The 15,539-nt window shown below is 39.0% G+C and overlaps 1 protein-coding gene across 7 annotated transcripts in view; it reads right to left on the reverse strand.

The window, feature by feature from the left end:
• Positions 1–15,539, reverse strand: part of LOC139453259 (clathrin interactor 1-like) — a 42,854-nt gene that overhangs the window by 16,538 nt on the left and 10,777 nt on the right. For 6 of the 7 annotated variants that reach the window (XM_071234894.1, XM_071234893.1, XM_071234892.1 and 3 more), the window contains exons 3-10: positions 14,139–14,277; positions 13,489–13,623; positions 10,580–10,742; positions 9,190–9,505; positions 4,634–4,796; positions 2,931–3,003; positions 2,189–2,507; positions 719–808 (exon numbers count right to left, since the gene is read on the reverse strand). In XM_071234894.1, coding sequence (XP_071090995.1) covers positions 719–808; positions 2,189–2,507; positions 2,931–3,003; positions 4,634–4,796; positions 9,190–9,505; positions 10,580–10,742; positions 13,489–13,623; positions 14,139–14,277 — 1,398 coding nt within the window. The remainder of the gene's footprint in view (positions 1–718; positions 809–2,188; positions 2,508–2,930; positions 3,004–4,633; positions 4,797–9,189; positions 9,506–10,579; positions 10,743–13,488; positions 13,624–14,138; positions 14,278–15,539) is intronic. The other variant, XM_071234890.1, reaches the window with a different exon arrangement.

Raw genomic sequence — 15,539 nt, forward strand, 5'->3', positions numbered from 1 at the left:
TTATTTGGTTACATACTAGTTTGAACAAGCAAAAACAACGACAAGAAACTACCGCCCGTCCGGACTATATTTTCAAAAGTCATTGCCTGAGAACCAATTCTTTTACTTTTTTTAAGCCTAACTTGATTTATGTTAAACTTATACAAAAGCAGATATGCATATAATAACTATAACAAAGCATAATCTCTATTCCATTTTGACAACACACTAGAAACCAGGATCACAGAAAGCCAAACAGAAGTGATGCAGAAGCCTCAGTAGTGATCACACAAAACAAGCATGCACAAACATCACCACAGAGAGCTTCCCAGCCTCCACACACTGCCAAACATGGAGGTTATCGTTATTTTTATTTCCCACTGGTCAAAATCAAATTACCTCCTTTGTTTCACTGACAACATTTCCCTATATTTCTAAAACCATTTTTAGATTTGTGTTTCTTTTGAAACCTGAATTTCTGGGACAATTTCAAATAAACACTGACAGTCTTAAAAATAATTTATATTATTTCATGTATTACTGACCAAGATGGTATGTAAAACAAGAAATCAGATTTATCTGTCCTAACAGTAAGAAACACAATTTCAAAGAAACCATGCTTATTTTGTTAATGCTTGATATAAAGTTAGAGGAAGTCTCGTGGTAATATTGAGCATCAGGACATGGCAGTGGATCACTGGACAATGGCTGCGCTGAAGTTATATGTTACGGTAATCACCTGCTGGCCCATCATGTGCGGCGACATCCCTGGCATCATCCCCATCGGCATCTGTCCTGGCATTGCCATGCCGGGGGCCATGCCAACCATCTGAAAAACACCAGTCACAATTGCCAAAACTCGGGAAACTTCCAAGAAGGACCATGGTCAAGTGACCCCCAACTATTAAGTATTGACAAAACTTATCATATTTCGTAGGGTAGAGCAAGGCCCCAAGTCAGCTGGTCCAAGACTTTTGTACCAGTTGAATGACTAGTTGTTTTCTCCTCACATACATCTATTTTACCTAAGCCTATGCTAGATCAACAGTGTTTGATAGTATATGCAATGATGCCAAGACAATGCTAAGCAGTCACTCTAGTCCCACTTTCATTCCCCCCGTTAGTCGACCCTTACGCCAAGCAGGTTTCAAGGTTCTTTTCTGCACTGGAGTGAGTGAGTGAGTGAGTATGGTTTTACGACGCTTTTAGCAATATTCCAGCAATATCACGGCGGGGGACACCAGAAATGGGCTTCACACATTGTACCCATGTCGGGAATTGAACCCGGGTCTTTGGCGTGACGAGCGAACGCTTTAACCACTAGGCTACCCGACCGCCCCTATTCTGCACTGGAACCCCCAAGAGGATGCCTGCCCTCCATACATTTGTCTGTTGTTGTATGCTGCAGTCAGCAATGATCCAGCTATATCATACCTCTAGAGGCTGGGTCAGACAACATGCACTAATGACCTACTTGCATCAGGTGCTTCCTAACATGCACTGCGGAATAATCCACTTTGTAATGTGAATTGTTATTGGACCATGGTAATATTGTCACATGCAAAATTGTAGCAAGATCTCTCAAAGGCTGCTTTGATAGCTTACTTTTTGTATCTTTGGAGATATCCACTGGTCTTGCATTTCACAACTGAAAATGTGTGACAGCTTACATTTGTGTGAGATTAATCCCTACCAAAATCATACTTTGGCAGGAATGTGTAGTGATGTTGCACGAACCTGTGATGCCACGGATAACTTCCGCAAGTTTTGTTTGTTTGTTGTTAAAGGTGCACTCGGCAATATTGCAGCTATATGACGGCGGTCTGTAAATAATCGAGTCTGGGCCAGACAATCCAGTGATTGTCATCATGAGCATCGATCCATGCAATTGAGATACGATGACATGCATCAACCAAGTCAGTGAGCCTGACCACCCGATCCCATTATTCGCCTATGACAAGCATCCTTAAGTGGCATTTAGAAGTTGGTATGACGAACAATAGAGATAGTTCTATGGATATATCTTTATTACAATGTACACAATGTTTCGGTGTAGATACTTACACCATTATCAAGCATTGTGGTGTTAGTATCTACACCGAAACATTGTATACATCGTAATAAAGAAGTTGTATATCCATATGGAACCATCATCCTTGTTCTGTGACACCAAGGCCTACATTGCTCTCCGAAGAATGAACCCGCTCACCCCCATCTGCGGCCCCATGGGCATCCCTGGTTTAACTGGCATCCCCATCCCCATCGGGGGGTTGCTCATCATGGGTGATGTCGCCCCCATTGCAGGCTGGGCTGGCATCATGGTTGAAGGGGCTGCAGCCGGCGATGACATGAGGTTGGGGGCTGTTTGCATAGGTTGTATGGGGTTGGACTTGGGGGACGTTGATCCTAACATATCAAAGAGATCGTTGGTTGCGGAGGCTGTGTTGGAAGCTGCTGGTGTTCCAGTGTTGGGTGACGTCGGAGAGTTGGCAGTGTTCATCTGAGAAAAATCTGCGAAGTTGGCAGAGCTGGGAAACAAGGAGACCGTATTCATCTGAGAGACCAAGTTTTATCACCCGTTGTTATGTACCAGTCAAAGTTAGAATGTGTGTGTAGAGTCTTAAGGAAGCAATTTATTAGATTTTCAGGATTTCAGCTGTTGCAGGAAATTAATCATGTGGGTACATGAATAGCAAAACAATCCATTATTATCTCATTTTCAGTCACATCTAGAGTGAAAAAATTATGATGGCAAAAATAACAAAAATGTTTTATATAGGACATACTGTATGGGGAAAAACAAATCATTGCATTTTTATTTTCTAACAGTATACATACAAGTTTTTCAGCCGTTGTACATTCAGCTGACTCTAGTACAAACATGTTTTATGATCGAGACAAATGTCACGTTTTCATGTACGATCTACTGATGGCTCATGATGCTATCTTACCCTGTGGGAGATGAGACTGTTCCTCCATTTTGAAATTGCGCAAAGTCACCGAAATCAGCTGGTTGACCTGGTGCTGAAAACAGGTACAAGTAGAATGTGTTTTTACTCACTGAAACATATTTTTTTACCCCCTCCTTTTTTTGATACAATATTTCAAGTCATTACTACAAATGTCCTTGCAGCAAATCCACAAAACAATAATTGCAAATTATAGCCTGGAGAGATAATGATAACATGCAGAAATATTTATTAGCTGTAGAGTTTTGGTGGGAACAATCACTACTTCTTTGACTAAGACTAAGTCCAAATCGTTTCCATGGAAACAGAGAAATTATAAACATGAAAAATTCAAAAATATGAAAAGGCAATAGTTGAGCATGTTGTCATTGCACATGTATGGAACCATGCACAAATATTCATTGGTTTGAGAGTGGAGGCTCAGAAACAAAGATGAGAGTTATTTGAGGCTATGTTGAAATTGTTTCCATAGACACAAGAAAAAATAGTTTGGAAAAAGTTTAAAAGAGCGTAAGGCACCAGTTACGCTTGGAATAGGATGGGAATGCATAATGAAGCTGTGAGTGAGAACGTGAATGCATGGTGCTGTCAGAGAGATTCCAAGAAGCAAGTCTGGCCCAGAAAAAACATGGGCAATGAAACCTCACATTGATATCAGATCTTTTACATCCTTACATTATCTCGGAGTGATTAGCTGACAATCCCTTCTGAGAAACGGATAACCCCGAACGAACTTTGACCACCCAATCTAACTGAAGGATGTGTATGGAACACCAGGGATCCGTTCAACAAAGCGATCTTAGCGCTAAGACTGCCGTAAGTCTATGTAGAAGTATGAGAGTTACGATCATCTTAGCGCAACGATCGCTTTGTGGTACTGAGAGCAGGCCTATAGCTGACAACCCCCAGTCAATGACAAGTAGTAGAAAAAAAAGATGATATACCCCCAGTGTTGTATAGGTTGAAGATTGCGGTGTGAGGTTCTGTTTCCAAACAGCAAAACAATCCTCAGAAAATTACTTAACAGGAGACATGAGTCACTTAGTGTCAATTTTTTCCCCAAAAAATGCAACAACATAACACTTCTCATACAATCCTGAAATACCAAATTGCGAAACTGATTGCATCAGACGGGTCTCCTATATATATGGAACCAGACACATCAAGCCTAACACAGAGCTTTGTTGACTTCACGTTATGTTGCCAGTTCAAACTGACAGCTGCTTGATTACATAAACGGCCCATAAATCTAGCAACGAGAGAAATTCTAGGATGATTTTTGAATTTTCAGTATTTTCAATTGAATTCATGGTTTTTTCAAGACAGCTGTTGAAATTTAAAGTGTTTTCAAGCCCTGTGTCGACCCTGTGACATAAAGCATCACAAATTGAGTAGTGATCAGGTGTTCAGCCATTCTACTGATCACATTAGATTTGTTTGTTTGTTTGATGCAACCATGTTAACACTGAACTCAGCAATATAATGACTGCGTGTAAATAATCAAGTCTAAACCAGACAATCCAGTGATTGATATTATGAGCAATGACCTATGCCTTGTAGGTTACACTGACACACAATACACACTGTCAGTGAGTTGGACCACCCGATCCATGAAGCCGCTACTTCCTAGGTTGCTGGGGACCAATCAACCTGGAATATCCACAGGGTTATCAACTTCCACTTACACTGAGGTGTTGTTGCTGCCCTAGGGTTAAATTCATCAAAACTTCCATTTGCATTTGCACACTGGTATCCACTGAAATCAGCAAATGAAGAATCTCCCGTCTTCTGTTGAGGTCCCATATCAATAAGACTAGGTGCACTGTCTACATTATTACTATTTACACTCTGAAAGAAAAAAAATTATATATATATCATAATCACTTGAAAACAGCTAAATGTATATATTTATAGAGAACATTTCTAGTACTATCATTCAGATAAATACGAACAATCCTTTTTCATATCATTTGCAAATTTCAGGTAAAACGTATAAACGATTCTTTCAAGTAAGACCTGTAAAATGATTCTTTATACTCAATCTTATCCCACAGAACTAGAAAATAATGAACTAATATAATTTGAACATAAGGCCTTAAAAAATGCTGGTTGATGAGACTGTCTGACAAAGGGAAACTGTTAATAGAAGAAGAAAAAGACACTTTTGCAAGTAAATGAATGTGGATAACTGTTTTCACAATTAGGTGAAATGAAAAACAAGAAATATTATCACTGTTGTTCATAAGAAATAAATAAAATATATCTTTATTCTAACAAAAAAAAATCCCAATCAATTATCTTTTGGTATTTTTTCGTAATCATACTTCTGTGATTGTGTGACCTACAAGCTTGTTCTGCATGAATCAGTAGCAGTACTAAAAGGTTTTTTTCGACCACCTGCATTGAATTTTGAGCCAACAATTCTTAAAACCAAATAATTATTAATAATAAGCCTAACAGATTACAGAATTCATGACTGATTCTTTGGAAGGCATATGGAATCACCCAACATCAACAATTGATGATCAATGAAGTCCTCTAACTGGAACACAACCAACATGATTAACACTGAAACCTAATCTGAAGATTAGGGCCAATCATCCATTATTTCACTCAAGGCACACATTCATAATCATATCAGTGAGTTTCTACTGTTGTTGATAAAGACCAAACGAGAATCTGTTGTCATTAGTTACACATGGCATGCTGGGAAGGTACACATTGACACATTAATCAATACCGCACTTGCCAACTGGTAAATGAAGCCATGAATTTCCGTGGCGGAACTAAATTTGCAATTAATATGAATTATCTATGAATAACATTCACAAGTAGATTAATCAATATTAGCAGGGATATAAAACAGGCTGTGAGAACTATCTCAACATTTCCAGTACCAAGTGGGACAGGCATTGGAGACATCAGCTTTACATCTGCATCATTAGTGTGATCAGGGATGTAGTTTCAGGATTTATCTAAACCTGCTCAGAGGCTGATATTCTGCCCCAGTCTGCAGAAAATGTTATTAAAAATTCTAAAATTGGAATAAAAATTATATACTCAACAACAATAGTTCCTGTGACACCAATATTTTAGTGTATTTTTCAAACAAGTAAAGTTTGGTTTTCAATATTGTAGTACATGTATGGAATCAAGTCACAAAAACACAACTGCTTCAGAAAAGCATGCATTCCATGTAAAAGTTGACTTTTATGCAAGCCCCATGCATTTCACTACCCAAGAATGGGTATAAAAGCATGTGCGTTAACGGCTTTCCATATGCATTGTTTAGCATCGTGCTTACAACAACCACTCAGAAAAACAACAAAATTATGCAATTATTCAACATTACGAAATGTCACGCCTGTCCGAAAATGAGCGTCTGCGAGCCATTCGTATGCCTGAAGCAAGTTCGAGTCAACATGATGTTGCAAGACAATTTAACGTCCACAGAAACACCAATTTGTGTTTATGGCATCGATGGCAACAGACGAATGCAGTCAGAGACCATGCTTGGAGTGGCAGGCCACTCATAACCAATAATCGACAAGTCAACTGGATTCGAACAACACACCTACGAAATCGATTCCAGCCAGCAACAGTGACTGCAAGAAGCATCCCTGGCCTTCGACGAATATCTTCACCAACCGTACATCGGGATTGTCGCCAGACATCCCATTTTGACAGGAAACCACCGTCAAGCATGTCTACAGGTGCAGACAGCGTCTACGCATGACGGCCATGCAGTGGGACAAGTTCTATTCACTGACATGTCTCGTTTTCACATCATGATGGATTTGAGCATACCGACGTCGAGGTGAACGCTACGTCAATCGTGTCATGGAAGAAGATCGATTTTGGGGCGGCAGCGTTATGGTATGGGGTGGGATTACAGCAAGACAGAGGACCCGTTGGATAGTGGTAGAGGGAAATCTCAATGGACAGCACTACCACAACGAGATCATCGGCCCTGTTGTTCTACCGATTTTGCTTCATCATGGCCCTGGCATTACCTTTCAACATGACAACGCCCGGCCTCAAATTGCTTGACTTGTTCAGGATTCTCTTCAACAAAACAATGTGAATGTCATTCCCTGGCCGGCTCGCTCCCCTGATCTCTCACCAATCGATCACACATGGGATGAGATGGATCGGCGCCTTCGACGTTAACCACGTGTTCCAACTGACACTCAAGGAACTTCGAAACATGCTCCAGCAGATATGGACAGATAACCCACAGATGCCTGGTCCATTCCATGAGACAAAGATGTGTTGCTTGCACCGCAACCAGAGGTGGACACACAGGCTATTGATTTGTAAATTGACATTTTGGCATGTTCATATTTTTTTTAATGAAATCACACATTTTCTGAAGTCAGTATTGCAAATTAAACCATTTGAACACTTACAGGAGTCTTTTATCTGTTGCGAACCGAAATTGTTTCAGATTTGGTAAAAAACAAAACTTTGCATTAAATCTTATTCAATATCACAGGAACTTTTGTTGTTCACTATATATCATCTCCTAAAAGACGTAGAGCATCATGAAATATAAATGTTGTGAACGGTTGTCAGAAGAAAGATCAACTTTGAAAAATGACTGCCAGAGATAGAACGCCACAACAAACCCCAACCATGGCATGTGGATCATGCCATTCCTCCAAGCATGTAGGTAGGGGGTCATTCATGATTTTGAGACTTCAGACACAGTTTACTTACTCCAACCAGTCCTTATTTTATCCTCTAAATGCCGAGCTCCAAGCCATTGGTCAGTTACCTCTAATTTTCATGGGTTACTTGGGACCTACATTGATTTCGTAACAAGGAATTTAAGCTTGACTTGTGTTCATTCCAGACACACTTATTATTGTTAACAAACCATGGTACATGATTATGATAGTTCAAGCACAATGTATTTCAGACTGCAATATACCGGATACCTGAGTATAGTGCGCACCCATGTATAATGCACACCCCTCTCTAGCGGAAAAAAAATTACACCATACCCCTTTAGCGAAGTCCGGCAAATGAACGGGTGATGAGAAACTTGGTCAGTACAAATTCGAAATTTGAGATAAAAAATCACCAGACATGTTGATTTACCGTTTAAATTGTATTTTTTGTTCTGCTAGGCATTGTTTTATATCCAGGGATTAAGATTACCTTGTGTATTTTCTCGTAAACTAAGCCGGACACAGCATGTAACTTTAAAGGATTTTAATGCTAGGATCGGCAAAAATTGTATCTGAAACTATTTTTTTATCAGGAATAATATATTCCAATATCTTGTGAATTTAGATGCAGCGTTTACTAAACATATTTAAAATAATAATAACCCTAAGCGAAGCAGCTGATCACTATTGCCGGGTATAATTTTTACATGGAATCAGTCTGACCAGTCACCGTCAAGGCTCCCGTGCACATGATCGCGAGAATTACATGTTGACATAGAATCGTCCAACAAAAACAAATATGACTTTTAACGAGTCCAAGTATGGCATTTATGATATATGTATCCATTCTCTGTCAACTAAAGTTCGTTTCAAGGCGTCAAAAGCGATTATCTGACCGTGGTTGCTGTTAATAACGGTGAGTTGTGCAACCTTCCGATCGCTTCACACACGATTTCGCCGAAATTAATTAAAACAATATTAAAAGGAATTTTGAATAAAATTAATGAAATAAGTTACAAACATAAGTCCAGATATACAAAGAACACTTTTTATAGCCAGACAGTGTAATTACATGATTAATTTGCGTACTTCAGTATGGATTTGTTGACATGGTATTTCCGGTGTAACGTGCCCCACGGTAATGTCTTTCCATGGGGGAAAAAACATCAAAACTCATTATTTCGTGTATAATGCGCACCCCCTTCTACACAGCTGTGTTTTTTGGAAAAAAAGTACTAAATTAACACCAGTAACAGGGAGTTTGGGATGGCTTGCCAAAAAATTCTAATCCTAATGCATGTAACTGATGAGGCTGCCATATACAATTATAGAAGTTTATAGAGTTATGTTTCGTAGTTGATGTCTTATTTTTTATGTTAATGAATTGCTTTGATATTCAAGTTTGTGGTTTAATCATATACCATACAAGTGCAAGCAGGGTCATTGTTACTGGTTATTTCAAGCTTCATCTCCCTATTTTTCAAAAGACTGGATTAGAAGCTTCAAACAAATATGGCTAACAGCTATCTGGTATAAAGTGTATCAAAACAAAAGTAATTGTGACTTACCACTGAATCAGAATCTTTGCCCAAACTGCTTGCAGCTCCGAGATCAATTTTCTTTGCTTGTCTTGATCGTCTATTTGTCGTAATTTTTTCTGTACGTGTTGTATGAGTTCTTTCAACTGATGTAAATTCATTTTCATCATCATCTTTATATTCATAACGATCACGATCCCTTGGACGGTCTCTATCTTTCTCACTGTAATCATCATCATGATCAAGGTCTCTGTCTCGGTCTCTGTCTCTGTCTCGGTTCCTCTCTTTGTAGTCGTCATAGCGACTGACTTTGTCGTCATAGCGACTTCCCTTATCATCATCATCACTGAAAGTAAAATCATATTTTGTTTTCATTAAATTGAAGAACAAGGGAGTTCGTTTTCATGTTGCATTGAAAACAGCGAAGGAAAAGGACACTTTTAGTCCACCAGTCCTCATAATGATGACATACAGCAAAACCCTCAAAAATGGCACATTTCTACTTGTCCTAATGATACCATAACTATTGAGAAGTTGTGCAAGGACTATAGGACTTATGCCAGTTTCTATTGCAGGAAAAATATTACAGTCATATCACAGGGAGTAGGTTCAATGTGGTAGAGAAGTCAAGAGTAATGCCAGCCACAGATATGTACCACTTTGGTGAGACCCATGAACAAGGGTACAGCGCTGACAAAACCAGAATCTTAATCAAGACAAATATGTGACTTGAACCCGTGATTTCCATATCGTGCTACAAGGAACTGACTCAAGACGGGGAATTGCGGTGCCCTGGGACGACTGGGCCACCCTTGTTACTATGTAATAGAGCAAACCCCCCTTTACCTGTTGTATTCGAATAGTACTCATACTTGTCACCCCAAATGTCATAGAAGTGGGAATATTTTTATACCACATTCACAAATAAACTTTCCAGAGACATGGAAATAATTTAATCTGGATCCGACAAAACAGTGGCTTGTAGCATGTGGAATAATACACAATTATAGACTTTATATGAGCTCAACACCTGTTTTTATGGACATGAACAAAATCTAATTGGTCTATTATATGATAAAGAGAAAAAAGCACACTCAACATATCAAACGATGTTATAAAACAATATATAAAATAACATTAGGAGGTACAACAAAGGGAGACATCTGATTGGCTCAAGTGAATACCATAATTATCAGACCTCACTTGGAGTCAATTTGTGTTTCTGCCAAACAACATGTGACCACTTCTCAGCCAATAAATATGGTGGAAGTCTTTGCATTATTTTATAACGTGGATTGTCATTGTGACCTCTAAAATGCCCTTGCTTCTCATTTGTCAGTTGTTACAAGAAGTATATTAAGATCAAGGTGACCTATTCTGCCTCAGAATCTCCATGGTGAGGATGAAGAGGCTGACTTACTAGAAGTCTGGTGCTTCTGCTCCCCCTCGTCGGCCCGTGACTTTGTTCCATACATCCTTGACCCTGTCTACTGCTTCGTTGGCGATGGACTTCTTTCCGCCGCCCCAGTCATCGATGTCATCAAGCTTTTTGGTCCTGCGTGGCTCTTCCTCATACCGGTCACCTAGATAGGTAATGCATCTACACTGAAACCTTGTTAATCCAGATGGCACCTTTCCAAGTTTAATGAAGCCTGTTACATTACCAGGATGGAAATTACCTTAGAATGTCTACTAGTTCGCTGCTGCTGATTTGTCTGGAGTCATCGTGTGGCTACCTATTGTGAAAACTTGATGACTGAATCTATTTCAAGTACCAAACCTTTTGGATGTTGATCTTCAAAATTCAACTTATACCCCAGGGATTTACCAGGCTAGAAATCCTGCTTCCTACATGCATCAAAATTGAAAACAGACGCAAACAAAACAGAGAGTGCATGTTTATGAATAAATGCTGCTTTGTCATAATTTGGCTCTACTTAAAAAATTAAATCCTGTACATGTATGTAATCATTTACAAAATACCACATACAGTCTAATGCTTCATAATCATCAAGTGCACATAGATTTGTTTCAGTTGGTGAACTCCATGTTTATTGTTAACAAACAGCCTCTCTGCATCCGTGCATGCCCAATCTTATGTCACTCGTGGCAGAGTACCATTTTCAAGTGTTGTATCATTTAACTGGGACTCCTCAATCCAAGGCTTTGAGTCTCCTGGACCCCAAAACAAATAAGCCGGGTAAATCCCTGATACCCCATAAAATAGTTTGATGAATAGTCGGATATTTCAAATGAAATTGCTGTCTACATAGGTTACACAAATCTTTTGACAAATCCTTGAATCAAGACCACAAGATGATAGATAAATGTTTTCAAGATCCCTGTGTAGACACACTGATCCACAAACACACACATGCTTACTCCATTTCATTAACATTTGTTCAATACTTCTCTGTGTCAATATCTGAGCTCACCTCAACAGAAGGTGAACTGTCAAGTCCAAGTTCAGTTTGAACAAGTCTGGACATGGCTCTAAGCATCATGTTAGTATAATCATATGGAATATTTTAGCTGTTGTTACTAAACTGAACACAGTTTTACGAGATTTGGGCTTCAGATTATTGGCTAAAGTCACAGACAGCAAATTTGGCTTCTCTTTTACCACCTAGATTCAGACAGTTTGATGTTAACCAAACTTATCCCAGGCATAACAAATATTTCTTCAATGGTACTCTTATTTTGGTGTTGATACCATGGAGCTCTTGTTTTTTCTTTACCCTAATAATTTCAGAAAAAGAAACTTCCACATTACCATGTGTAAATTACTACCACTCATGATCAAAAGAAAAACAAATTTGAACAGCATTGCATATATTTTATTGATATGGTAAATACAATTGTCACTATTGATATTCCTAACTGAAATCGATTATTGATCGGAAACTGATTTAACAATCGATTTATTGACTTTAAGTGCTTACCAATAGCAATATATCTATATTTCGATTAATCGTGACACCCCTATCTATTAGGCATTCCAAAATGTTCTTTTGTTCAGTTTTCAATTTTTTAATCGAGAATTTGCCAAAATGTTTCGTAGATTGGTCGCTAGTTTGAAACTAGTGCCCTTAAATATGAGAAAGCTGCCTTCTGATCGGCAGCTAATATCGACTTCTCGTCGTTCAAAGGTTCACAAAGTTCACTGATAATGGGATGGATGTCCTTAGATCTTTGTTTAGTAGTAGTGATAACTAAGATCTGACTTCAATGAGATTGTGCAGAGAGGTACTGTATTGGAGTAAAAGAATACGCCAACATTCATAACACACATGCAAACCTGACATAAAAAGGCAGTACAACTTGCTGAAAAATCACATCTTCTACTAATACACAAGTAACAATCAGGCAGGCATGCTCAGGCAAACAAAAAATATTTCATGACAAAATCTCATGAAGCTCTGTAGCTTGCAAGGTCATACACAAGTCATAAATTTTCACCTATATTATGTCACTTTTTATTCACCTGTATGTTGATATTATGGGTCAAGTACTGAAAATATGAGTTATTCCCCTTATAATGCAGAACTTGTGGTATCGACAAAAATAAATTAGATTTCTATCATGTCCGTCCATGAAATCAATTTTGAAACCACAATTGCTGGGATAACATATATAAACATTATATGTCCCACTAGATTAGGGTCAATATCAAGGTCATATGTCAATAAGGTAGTGATATGATGTGAAATGGGGTTACCGGTTTACATGGCTTTCAAGATTATTGCACTTACATAGCAGCCATGTATGCATGTGTTAGTGGCTGCTTGGACTAGTGCTAGTCCACTGAGATAGCACCCCATAGTTTAACAAAGATACCCAACTCAGACATAGTACACTGACCCTGAGCTGACCAGTCTTTGTTTTATCCCCTAAATGCCAAGCGCGAGGCAGGGTAAGAAGTACAATAATTTAATGTGTTCTCTGAGCAGATGCTTTACCCACTACACCATGGAGGCGGTCAGGATAGCATTGGTGGAAATTGGTTCCAAATATTGAAATGGTTCCACCAAAATCATAATTATTGGCCTCTCTATGTAAGAATCACATAAAGCAGAACTGTAATGTTGTTCCATTACGGTATTCCCAGCCAAGTTTTAACAGTGCCAACAATATCAGGGCTGGTGACCCCAAGAATTGCAGCAAATCTGAATTAATCCTTCGACAATTGAATCCTGGTCATCGGCATGACAACCAAAGTATTAATCAGGAGTGTTTCCATCGCTCTGGAAGTACTGCAGCAGGTGCTTCAGTAGGAGAATCATGCTAAGCCATGCTGACTACAACCTAGGCTCACATTACAACACTTACTGTAGGAGTTATAACCTGAAGTTTCTCCTGACACGCCCACAAACTTGTCCTTCGTCTTCTTGGCCTTCTTCCTCTCCTCCCTGATCTTGTCGTCGTCCTGGATGAAGCCTAGCAGATCCTTGCACTTGTGGCGTACTAACAAAAAAACATGTTGGTGGCATCAGTCATTGATTCTAAACCCACACAACTCTTAAATACAATCCCAAACTTACAAAACTGATAACCCAACCAACCTGACGATCATGGGTGAGTGAGTGAGTGAGTGAGTGAGTGAGTGAGTGAGTGAGTGAGTGAGTGAGTGAGTGAGTGAGTGAGATATGGTTTTATGCTGCTTTTTGCACTATTCCAGCATTATCACAGTGTGGACACTAGAAGTGGGCCCAAATGGAGAATCCTGGACCTCCGCCTGACAAGCGATCACTTTAACCACTTGGCAACCCCACTGCCACCACTGATTACAGGACCAATAAAGAGGATTAATGCTTAGTTTTTCATTATTGCACTGAATGTAAGGTCAAAATACATTTGAAATTTAGAAAAATAAGAACTTCATAAAAATACAATGATTTTTTGGACAATTTGCATGCCCAGAGCACTTAGTCTGCAATCCGAGATAAATCTGATGGTGTATGCCTGCATCTACTACCCACCATTCAGCCCCTGGTCCTTGCCATTTTCATCCGAGAAGGTGTAGTTTTCCAGCGCCCTCAGATCGTAGATGTGTTCTCTGGAACTGGTAACCACACGTTCTGAGCCGTTCCGCACCAGGTATGTCAACAGAATCAAACTCTGAAAATGTTGAACACGAATCTGAGTCAACTCCAGATTGAATCCCCCTGCGGTAAATTATCCTCCATTATCAAGGGTATCATATCTACATTCTATTATGATAAATACCCCGAACCCATTCGTCACTATAGCTTTCAATCAATCAATCCTTATTCATGGTACTGACGAGACCAAAGGCCATTATCTGGTGCTTGTTACATAACTTTCAGAAGTGCCCATCTCAATCAATATCCTTGTTATTGATGTAGCACAGGATTTCTCCCTCAAGTGTAATCTCATTGGACAGCCATATAAATCAGCATATCTCCTGAACAGAACTCAACCACTGACATGCTGAACTTTTAGTGTATTTCTATGTATCTTAAGTTAATAACACAGTTTCTGATAAATCTGACAACCAATATAGCCATGTATGACTGAGCTGTTCATATGTACATTTGTATTAAATTATGCAGGAATAAACATGTTTAAAACATGAAGATGAGAACAGATCATATCAGGAAGGGATAAGTACTCCTTTCACACAACTATTAGGACTAGTATCAGAGTTTTCTTTACATTGTTAAATTGTTCACCACATGGATTTAATTAGCAGTTAAGACTCATCCAACCCTCCTTGGCAATTGACCTTGATAAGGGCCACTAATCAGGCAGCTTCCCGGACAGATTAGGAGGTATCACATGTATATTATCAGAATAGAATTCTCAGTTACAAGTAAGATGCTATCTACAATACAATTAACAGCCATACTGTTTTGCATCCCAAAGGACATGCAATGGATATTATTTGAGTCCATTCCCAATTTCTATTAGTAATGGACCAAGTAAACCCCTGTTTGAGCCATGTATAACAAGACTAGGGGTGACTTTTGGGGCAATTGTGTTGCAATAGTGCCCTGCACTAATGCAATAGAATGGTGATAGTTGTCAACTATGGCAATAGTATTGCAATTGTTGTAAACCAACAGCTTGATAATAATATTAATCAATGTAATAGAAATGAATAAAGTATTGCTGACAATCTCAAAGATGGCAATTTTCTTCCCTGTTACTACTCAAACCAAAGGAAAGTGATCTAAATCTGAAGTTGTGTAATCCTTGCTAACTAACCCCACAGGCAGGTTTGAAATTCGCATAATATACATATTATTTATAACTACTGTATTCGACGTAATAAGCGAGCCGCTCTAATAAGCGCCCACTGCGATATTTGCCAATATATTGGCTTGTGAACAATCCCAATTAGCACGTCTTCTGATTGA

The sequence above is a fragment of the Haliotis cracherodii genome, unplaced genomic scaffold, assembly GCF_022045235.1.
Source record: "Haliotis cracherodii isolate W230 unplaced genomic scaffold, xgHalCrac1.p SCAF_9, whole genome shotgun sequence".
NCBI classification, from domain to species: Eukaryota; Metazoa; Mollusca; class Gastropoda; order Lepetellida; family Haliotidae; genus Haliotis; species Haliotis cracherodii.